At 41.7% G+C, this 10,936-nt stretch overlaps 1 protein-coding gene across 1 annotated transcript; it reads right to left on the bottom strand.

Moving 5' to 3' along the window:
- Window positions 1-5: 5 nt before the first annotated feature.
- On the bottom strand, window positions 6-2,754 carry LOC135939609 (solute carrier family 25 member 3-like). Its single transcript, XM_065484078.1, has 5 exons — window positions 2,541-2,754; window positions 1,951-2,117; window positions 1,004-1,419; window positions 762-949; window positions 6-316 (listed from the first exon to the last, which is right to left on the bottom strand). Exons 1-5 carry the CDS (start codon window positions 2,671-2,673, stop codon window positions 150-152), a joined length of 1,071 nt encoding a protein of 356 aa, XP_065340150.1. The 5' UTR covers window positions 2,674-2,754; the 3' UTR covers window positions 6-149.
- Window positions 2,755-10,936: the final 8,182 nt, after the last annotated feature.

The raw sequence follows: 10,936 nt of genomic DNA, 5'->3' as shown, positions 1-10,936 counted from the left end.
CAATATTTAGTGTTTAACAATTAGAGACATTTATTCGACCTAACATGATTCGAGTCTGAGCATTTCGTGACTGACTAGCGAGGGGTTGCTTGCACCCCGACCTGCGGCGTATTATTTTTTTTGTTCTCCCTCAAATAATAGCGAGTCTATTAAGAGGCTTGAGCGGCGGCCAGCTTCCTCTTCAGGGACTCGGGCATCTCTGGTGGCGGAGGACGCGGCATGCGCAGCCACACCTTCACGGCGTCGTAGATGAACCATTGCGCGGCCGTCAGGGTACCGATCATCACAATCCTCGGAGCCAGACCCTTCCACAATCCTGGAAAATTACCCGGATGTGTCAAAAATTAAAAAGGGCAGGAGAAAATGTTAAATGAGTCTCAATTGGTGTCAAACGAAAGCGCACGAGTTGATCTACAATATATGTCGAAATCATGACCGCGGGAATTAAAACAACCGAGATATTCGCGTTTTAAAGTGTCTGGGAAGAAAGCTACAGCTGAAGCAGGCGACACTAGAGACATCTGCGTGTAACTAGCGAGATCAGAGAAGCTCCTAGCAGTCACGTGACTCAATCTTGCCATCTCATTGGCTAAGAGGGAGTGGAGGGAGAAGCCTCAAGGCTTTGCGCGTGCCTGCTCTTGGCCAATGAGATTGCGGAGTGTTGAGTCACGTGACTACTTGAACTGCTACAGCTGGAGCAGGCGACTGTAGAGACATCTACGCTTAACTCGCAGTTGTGTAGCAGTCACGTGACAACTCACCCATGAATCCAAGCTTCTTGGCAACGTCCATGGCGGTCGAACCCTTCTCCTGGTTCAGTTTGGACACGACGGTGTCGGCAGGGTGGGAAACGATGGCGCAGAAGACACCAGCGATGTAGCCGGCGGCGAATGTGACGATCAGCTGCTCTCCCTTGGTGCATTCCGCCCTGGGCTTGGGCACGACGTTGCTGCAAACAAACTCAGGTTATAACCGACCCTGGCAGGAAGGGGTAGGAACCTACGCGTAGAGGAGCTCGACCGTGCGTTCGAAGCAGGCGAACTTCATCATGGTGTAGGGGATCTGACGCATCCACAGGGGCACCAGGCCCTTGTAGAAGGCGGACATGCCCTCGTTCTTGTACATCAGGGGCAGCGCCTCGCGAAGGGTGCCCACGAAGCCGGGGGTGGTCTGGATCTTGACCTTGGCGGCCTCCATCGGGCTCAGGCCGATGTCGGCGAAGAACTCTGCGCTGGCGGACGCGGCCAGGTACAGCCACGTGCGGTACAGGTACGAGTTCTCCTCGCCGATGATGCCCGAGTAGAACACCTTGAAGACCTCGTACAGGCCGAATTTGCACAGACCCTGAGCGGAGTAGCCGAAGAAGGTCGGCGCCCAGCCCTTGCCCAGTCCTCGAACGCCATCCTCGGCGAGGGTGACCTGCGGAAAGGTTAAAACTGAGAACTGGATGGATTATTCACACAGAAACACCAAGGGGCCAGGTGTTGAAGCTGCGCAGTAATTTTGTGCGCATCTTAAGCATGCGCAGTATGTTTAGATTGCTTTTTAATCTCACAGGAAGGCTGAAACTCATCACTGCGCATGCGTGACCAAAATCCAAACCTTCTGCGCAGTCGTAATTCCCAGCGGGGGTCCGGATTGCAAACTGTGTAGGTTCCCGCTGGTCAGAATTCAATATGGCGTCGAAATAATGGAGGCTAATCCAGACGGCCAATCAGAAGCGTCAAAAAAGACGCGTGCCGACCTAATAACCTCATTCCCGCGTATTTTAAAACATTCACATTAGCCTGATGTGCCATCTAACGGTCTATTTGTCAATTACCGGGTTAATCAGCTGTTCGTAAAGAAATAAAAACAAAAATATTCATTGTTCTGACTCTACAAGACGCCATATTTGCGCATCGCGTGAATCCGGCCCCTGGTGCACACAGAAAAAGGGAAAAATCTCGCCTTGAATCCGTTGACGACGGACTTGTACTTGGCAGGGTCGACCTGGATGCGGCACTTAACCAAGTCGAGCGGCACGATGCCGGTGTGGGTGATGCCGCACGACAGGATTCCTCCCAGGCCGCACAGCGCGAAGTATTTCGCGGAACCGAACTCGCAGCTGTCACCCTCTGGAAAGGTTATTGCGTTACTTTGATAATTGGGGCCGCACTATTTTTAATTGAGTTGTGCATAGCATATGTTACATCAGAGGCAACAAAGCCACACACACACGTCACTTTTTGCGGGCCAAGTGCCAAGAAAAAAATGGACGGCGGCAGGAAGGAGGAAGGTCACGCGAAATAGTTTTAGAATCATTTCTGGTGGACAGGAGAATTTAAAAATTAAATTAATTAATCAAATAATGTTATGTCAAGGTTTGTTATAACCTTAAAAATTAATAAATAATTTAATTTAATTAATAAATTTGTTCTTATATTCATTAATATGCACTTTTTTAATTTATTAAACCCTTTTAAACTTTAAAAATCTGAAGTTGACGGCGGGGAAGGTTCTGTTTAAGGTTTTGACACGTCAATTTGAATTTGAATTACCTGGGACAGCAGCTGCGGCGATGGTCCTTCCAGACACGAGGGGTTTCATCTCCTGCTGGTTTTCGCATCGCGCCGTGTGCACTGGCGACGCGAAAGGGTTGTTTTTGGAGACCTCGAGGAAGGTGTTCCACATGTTGTCGGTCAGCTCTGAGGTCACGCGCCGGCCGTTCGTTCAGATCGAATGCGAAAGAGAGAGAAAGAGTCAGACGGACGGACGGACCGACGGCCGAACGGAGGCTAATTCGGGGCGCCGACCCACTGCGCCCTCCCCGACACTCCTCTCGCGCTCAACTGGGTCGTCTGACGTCACTCGAAGCCTCTTTGGATCCTTGAGAGGAAATTTTTGACCATTAATTATTGTGAATATTTTAATTTAATAATTATTATTTTAATTTAAGTGAGAATGTTTATATTATGAAATGATTTTTTGTGAATAAAAAACTCACTTGGAGGAATTTGAGGCGTTTATAATGTGGTGTCACTGCCGCGTGGGGCTAAAAATGTTGGACTATTTTTAGGGAGCACGAGGACGCCTTAAATATCATCAACGTGCGACGCTTATACAACGCGCGGGCTGCATAATCGCTCGCCTTTATTTCGTCACACAGGTGTATATCAAGCAGTTGTGAGGAGAATCCTGCGTAATTTCTGTTCAAACACGTAATTTTTAGAAAATTGTCACTGAAATATTTCCATTTAGCTTGAACAAAAACGCTAATAAAAAATTAAATAAATTTTACTAATCTTCAATAATCACAATTTGATTTTTTAAGGTTATGCTTACCAGGGGGTGGTAAAGGGTTCGAAGGGGATGGGCACCCTTCAAAAGCGAGAGGAAGAATATCCTTAATTAAAAATCTTGTTGTTTAAGAAATCCTCATTAATAATTTTAATGGTTTTTAAATAAAAAAAACACCAATCGATTTGTGTATGTTCCAAATATCAACAAATTGATTTTTAAATTGATTACAAGACTTTTCCAGTGTGCGTACATATATGTACTTGAAGGAAACCCGCACCCTACTCGTTCATCCGAACAACAAAATAATGAAAAATCGGAGACGCGCACAGGTGAATTTAAAAGGAATTCCTCTTTTCTATGGAATGTTCTACAAAATCATGTAGCTATTCAAAATGAAAGAATGAAAAATGTATTCATTAGACACAAAGATGCTCTGTAACAATAGAGGTGTAAAGTTGACATCTATAATCCTGCAGCGCTTCTTTTTTCCTTTTCTGACTTTAAATCGTACATTGTGGATGACAGGTTGCGCGCCGCGGGTGTTATACTTGTAATCTTTTGTGTTATGATCATTGACAGAACGTCAATCGCTGTATCATCTGCCGCACTTCCAAGGCAGAAAATCTGGCGTAAAACTTTTATTACATATTGCCGGCATTCGTTTTATCATTTTATGGTGACCACAATTGTTAGAACAAATCAATTCGTCATTTATTTCACTTGCAGCAGAACGAGCAGAATAATATTTTTTTCGTAAAAATGATAAATTTGTAGGAGAATAAACCATTAAATACAAAAACATATTTTTGTGGTAAATATGTGGCAGCTAAGAATCATCGGGAACCTATGTTTGGCATGTATTTCGCCGGGGTAGAAGTAAACAAGACGCGAACATAATCTTTTATTATAACTTCATTAGGCGCCAATTCGATCTCAGTCGGCGGTATAGAGCAGCAGACCTCACACCAAGATATTATCAAGAATTTCCGGAAATCGTTTGACATTTACACAAGTTGCACAATCAGCTCACCTCATGGAACAAAATTATCCCTTTCCTCAATGTCAACAGACACGATTTTACAATTTGTTTGCGTCTTGGAGCTTTACTCTAGGGCTGTGTTTCTTTTACCAAATTAGTCGACTATTTTTAGACTGTTATTTATTCTAAGGGCCAACTTACAGATGAATTTAGATTGACAATTAATTGAAAAAAGGATAATCATTGGTAATTTATAATTAAATCTAGCAGATTCATTAGAAAATAATAATCGATTTGGACCGGATTTTAACACATTGAATATTTGAAGTGGTTTTATGCAAGTACTTGTTCGGAAATGGGAAAATTCCAGATTTTTTAATAATTCTAAAAATATAGAAATATTAAATTCTTAGAACCTTTCACTACCCGATCTAGTTTTTCACCATGAACAATTTTCCCTGCCCTGAAAACGTAGTAGGTCTGTGGTAAACCTTTCTGCACCACCACAGATTTTGGTGTCCAGAAGTGGCGGTGGATAAATTCCTATTTATCCAACGACCTCTCGTTCGCTGCTTTGCTGCTTTCGGGACGCCGGACCAGCAACCTTTTATCTTTGCAGACCTGCTAATGTTAAGTATACCTTTAGCTAGCAAGTTGGCTCAAATTTAAATTAATTCTCCGGAATTGATGGAGAAATCTGTTTTTTTTTCTCTAAAAATCGAAATTTTCTAAATAAGTTGCAAATTTTGAGCCAGGCTTGAGATTTCACTATTTTGGGGGCCCCTTCGCCAATTTTACGAAGAAAATGGATCAAGAACAGAACGATGAAGCAGGGGTTGAGACTCCCCAGCTCGCCGCGATGACTGCAGCGTCGCCGCCGTCGCCGGCAGCGGGCGCGTAGCTTGCGGCTCCGGCGCCGACGATCCAAGCTCACGTGCTCACGCGCGAAGACCATGAAACGACCGTCGACGTACGACTTTATTCGCAGTGTGGCGCCATATCCATCCCATTATCCCGAAGAGCAACTGGACACCTCTCAGGCGAGGCGTATGCGACCACATTGTCAGCCTGCCAGGGTACGAAAAACTGTCCCTGGAGAAATTGGCGCCCGCTACGCTTGCTGACGGTACGAGCAGCGAAACACAGCCAACTGACATTGCAGAAGAAACGATCGCCCCCGGCGCTGAATTAGCCCGGGAGCAGGACGAGGATGAGGCTCCTGGTGTCCTGGTCCTGCTCCCAGCAGCGCAGAAGAAACGCCAACTTCGCGCCGCCGCGGAAGCAGGGTTCGCAAAAACCCGCATTTTTCCGGGGAAAACCCACTGCATTGCAAAAAACTGTTTTTTTGCGGGTTTTTCTGCAATTTTGCACATTTTTCCGAAACACATGCATTCCTAAGGAAAATAAAAAATTCTCATGACGAATGACCAAAAATAGGGATTTTTCAAAAACACCAAAATCAGTGTTAGAGCCACTGGTTTTAACTATCTGCATAATTTTCTGAAATTTCAGACTCTTTTCATGCGAAAATGAACCATTTTCGGGTTAAATTCGGAAAAATGCGGAAAAACCCAAGACTGGTGGGTTTTTCCAGCCGGCTTTTTGCGCAAAAAACCAGTGGTGCATTTTTGCGCATTGCAAAATTGGCGAACCCTGCGCGGAAGACCACGGAAAGGCGAGAAAGTCGAAAGAAAAAGAGAGCTATATCGCTTGAAGAACCAGAAGGTGACAACACGACGTGAGTACGCACAATTTACGACTACGGCGAGCGAGCGCGAAGAACCGAACCAGATTCTGCGTATAGGGGCCCATTTGAACCGTTTAAGATCGCATTTTGCAACCTTTTCCGAGAAATCGATTTTTCAGGCTTTAATTTCTTATCCAAACAGTCAAATTGTAGCCCGTGAAATTGTGTGCAAATAAAAGAAATTTTCAGAATGGCAGTTTCGCGGCAATCAAAGTTTGAAATTTTGAAATTAGTTCGAATTCGTTCTCCAGAGCATGAAATTTAATTAGAAAATGTGTCCGTCATTTAAAAAATCAATTTTCCCGTGTCCTTTTTACTTCAACGCACTGTCAGGATTGAAATTGAACCACCAAAGGTTGTTTCCGATTCTCAGGCTCTTACCCTGACGATCAGATTGCGAAAAAATGGCCAAAATTGTCAGGTTTGGTGTCGTTTTACTGGCTTTTGACCCATCACAGTCCAAATTTTGTTATAAATATTTTTCACGGCATAAGAAAATTATATTTTTGAAAATTTCGCATGCCTGGAGCTTAGAAAAAATAGTCAACTGTCTAAAATTCCCAGCTATATAATAGAAATCCCTTTATGAAAGATTTGACAATGAAGACCATACATGGACAAAGTCAGCGTCGTTGAGTGTACATAAATTGGTCGTGTTTGTTTTCATTTGGCTCTCTTTCGAGTTGGAGAGCGCGCAGAATGCGGCGCGCGGCCGCCGCGAAAGTGCAAAAAGGAGCAAATAGAGCAGCGGGAGGAGACAAAAAGCGAATTCGGCCATTAAAGGAAGGCGAAAGTGATTAAGCCGTGTTTTGATTTTGTCTATATAAGTATATGCGTGGCGAGAGCGAAACAAAGGAACCTGCCTTTGCCTTCCTGGGAGACAAGCGACCACAAAAACACGCGAAACCGACACACGCACGAACCGAGAGAAGCGTGCTACCCAAGCGTCGGCGGCGGAAAAAGGCAAAAAAGTGAAAATACACGTATCGTCGCTTCTTGTATTTATTTACAACCCTATATTTCACACAAGGAAGTTTTCTTTTCACCCCTAAATAATCCTGAGGTCATAAAAAGTGAGAACAAGGTATTGTTTGCTCCTTTTCTGGCTTCTTTGGCGGCATGTCTGAGCCCACTAACCGATTCCTGAGGTAATAAAGCTGTAAAAATGACAATTTTATGATTTTCTGGCGCTTTGCAACACTTGCCCTCATTAAAGTTCCTGGGAAACACGCTTTCACTTCAAAGCTCCGACGATTTTTTTTAAAATGAACAATTTCACGGATTTTCTGCACTTTCCAACGCATGCTAAGCCTCCAATTTAAATTTTCCCAAGAACCCCGCCCCCATATCGGGAAAAAAAGTTCGCACGTCACGCTCGCTGGACTTTTTTAACGGAAAAAACATCCTTTTTACCTAATTCAACCCTCAGGAATCGATTGGTGTGCTCAGAATCTCCGTCAAAGACGCACTTTAAGCCAAATTGTACTTTATTAAAGTTTTGTCTTGTTAAAAACTCTTAAAAAATCCATTTATTCTTTTCTATTTCCAGAAATTTAATTGATACATAACTAAATTGAGGAATTCACAGTTATCAATATTTTAATCTAGGTCATAGCACGATTTAATGATGACCTGGATGAGATAAAGAAAAATTAAACAAAAAATCAATAGCGTTTCTATTATCCCTGTTGTCATCTTCTTATTTAGGTCATTGTACAAAATTATTCGTTTGACCTGCACGAGAACAAATATTGACAAATCAAATGAAAAATAAAGCAAGAAATGGCAAGCAGAGTGAATAAAAATTTAAAAAAAAAAGATTATTTTAAATTATCTCTTGCCACACCGAGCAGTAAATCTTTTAACCTTTTCCGAAACTCTTTACTACACAAAAGCAATCCTAATCCCGCTGTTTAGAAATATAATAAAACAATTACCCCGAAGTTTATCTAGATTTCAACTGACATGCATTGTAAAAAATGCAATCCTTTGAGCAATCTCGAAAATTCTTTCGATTTTAAGTGAAAGGTAAACGATGGTTGCAATAGAAATTTATAGTGACATAAATTATTATCATTTAATGGGAGTTTCAACCAAACAAAACCTTTCAACAATTAATTGCATGCTCCAATAAAATTGTGTTTCAAAATATACTTTCGTAACTGGATGCTTTAACAAAAATATTATTCCCCTTTTGAAAAATAAACCCTGAATCTCAACGCCCGCACCACTTATCTGATAATAATTTAAAAAAAAAAAACATTCCCTCGTCCTTTATTTTAAATTAAATTGACATTGTACTCTATCGGCTTGGACATTATCTGAGCTTGACCAAAAAGATGTGTTTCAGTGGGCCAGAAATTACAGATTGAGGCGCGCGTGCCCGCGGCTCCAAGTCGGCAGCCACGTGCCAGGGCGCTCAACTGCTCAGGCAGCTTTCCACCAGCGGCGAGACAAAGGCTACAAGTTTCCAAAACTAAACAAAACGACGACCACCCTTGCCATTTTTTTCCTCGGCCCCAGTTGACGGCAATATATAGCTGCTAAAGTATTCCTTTGTTTTCCTCTTCCATCAGCTCGCATGCCGCACACGGCACAAAATTTTCAGACGAATGTGATTCTGCATTTCCCCGCAAAATCCTTTAATGCATAGGTCCGAAATAAAGGTCTGAGTTTGCCTCTGAAAATCATAGAAATTATTAAAATCAAATCAAATAATTTTTCTGAGATGATACTTGAATAAATTAAATTATTTTGAGAATTTTGGTTTTTTTCAAAAATATTTTAAAAAGTTCTTTAACGGCCAGCTAAAATTTTCAGACGGATTTTGTGCGAAAATGGTAAATTTGAGAAAATTTTGCTCAGTAGGAAAAAAACTGGAAATTTAATCAGCTTTCTGAATTTAGGCAGTTTTTGACGCTAATTTCAACTGCTGAATTTTAATCAGGCCAAACACACACCCCTTTCGAAAATCTGCAATTTTTGCAAAAATAAAAAATAACTTTCAAGACGCAAAATAACTATTTTTATCTTCTCACTGTTAAATTTACATAATTTTTCACACCCCGGAAGCAATTCCTTTGCCCAAAAAAGGGGGCGTAACCGGTAAAATTCGAAAAATTGGTTTGTTAGGGTTTAATATTAATTTTTTACGAGTTATTTTGCATTGCCGTCAACGGAAATTTGTTAATATTGAACGTGGAAATTACACGAAACCCAAATTACGGAAATTTGCTTATTTTTTATTAATTATCATCATCTATTCCTACCGCTCTCCATAAATAAACACTCAATTTTGGTCGCATAAAATAAACAATTTGGTAACGATGATGCCGCCCCGTCTGCTCTGAACTCTCGCTGCGGGGCTTCCTTCTCTCTCTGGCCCAGTGTTGTAAAAAAAGGTAGCCACCGCCGCCGCCGTGATACCTTAGCAACAGGCATCTTCTTCCTCATTCCAGGCCGCGTTTTTTTCCCATTCGTTATTCACCTGCCCGCCCGCCCGCCGATAAAAAAAAACCCAAGCAAAAGGGAGGAATTTGATCCGATTGCACAATGGGAATAAGAATCAACCCTCCTCGTGATTCAGCTTTAAAAGGGAGACGAATCTTCTCAGGCACCTGCTGCTGTCGAGTATACAGGCCAAAAAGCAGTGCGCATCCCTCGCTAGCCGCCCCTCCCAAAGAACACACCCTGGCATTGAAATAATAATAATGCCCCGACGCAATAAATAATGGGCCACAAAAAAAAGAAAAAAATCAACCCCTATATAGCCTGCTTGCCGGCTGGTACGGGCTGGTACCTGAATATCCGTGCCTAATGCTGATGATCTGCCGGCTCAACGACCCAACGTGCACATCCTTCGAGTATTTTGAGACGATTTATTGTCCAGCTCGGTGCATTTCAGAATTGAAATCATTGAAAAGGGATTTGGAGTTTAAAAAGTAACCTGCTTGGGTGCGTACAAGAAGATTTAATCGACACATTGTTGGAAAGTAATGAGTGAATATATTTGTGTGACCATCTCTCAAGTTGAAGCATTGTGCTGCTCATCTCATGAGTACATTTTGTGATCCAATTTTACGAATCGATAGATGTCCGAACTATTTCACGCGTAAAATTGGGTCTCTCAGCGCAATAAATCTCAGGGCATTTTTTAATAAATAATAAATAATTTCACATAATAGAAGATTTAATAATTTTTAATCTACTGGGGTTGAGACAGGTTATGACAGTATTTCCAATAACATATTCGGTATAAATAAAATTAATTATTTTCTATTAATCCCAAAACAAATTGCGTTGCCACCTTTTATATATTTCCTAAAAAACACTTTATATTTTTACGCAAAAGCAACGGAGTGTGTTGCATTATATTATCTCGTAATCGTGTGTTTTCCTTAATTCCTAACGAATACTGCTGTCAGCTTTCAACGAGTTCTGAGGAATGAGGCTTTTGGAATTCAACTTCTTTGTGATTTATAAAGTGGAATTGGGCTTGGACCTTCAAATTCATCGCTGAATATTATTTGCACTTAAACAAAATGTCAAAACCAAAAAAGAAAATTAAACAGAATTTATTCCATGGCAAGCAATAAGAACTAATAATTGTAAGAACGGGCGGTGAGGTGACGTTCACTCTCACTTTTTAAATCAAAACAAACCGTGTTGAAATCGCTCACAGCTCTACAAGTTTACAAACAAACTCAAATTTCCTTGCTTTAATCAATTTCATGATGGATTATTTTGTGCTGCTGAAAAACTGGCCGTCAGCGACCCTCTCGCATGAAATGAATTCGCCGATTTCGCAGGTTAAAGTGCAAATAATCTTCTTGAATTATATTGAAGAAAACATTCTTGCACATTGCACAACGGAATTCACTTTTGGTGTTTAACACGCACGATCAGTGCGAGGAGCGTCATTTATCATC

This window comes from Cloeon dipterum, chromosome 3, assembly GCF_949628265.1.
Source record: "Cloeon dipterum chromosome 3, ieCloDipt1.1, whole genome shotgun sequence".
In the NCBI taxonomy this organism is placed as follows: Eukaryota; Metazoa; Arthropoda; class Insecta; order Ephemeroptera; family Baetidae; genus Cloeon; species Cloeon dipterum.
The sequence above is the reverse complement of the archived record's forward strand: the minus strand, read 5'-3'. Positions and strand labels throughout refer to the sequence as shown.

Bases quoted from the DNA above. Each gene is read 5' to 3' on its own strand.
- LOC135939609 (XM_065484078.1), bottom strand. From the start codon at position 2,673: ATGTGGAACACCTTCCTCGAGGTCTCCAAAAACAACCCTTTCGCGTCG. The intron at 2,118-2,540 runs GTAATTCAAATT...TAACCTTTCCAG, and splicing joins CGCCGCAGCTGCTGTCCCAG to AGGGTGACAGCTGCGAGTTC. The intron at 1,420-1,950 runs GCGAGATTTTTC...ACCTTTCCGCAG, and splicing joins CCGTCGTCAACGGATTCAAG to GTCACCCTCGCCGAGGATGG.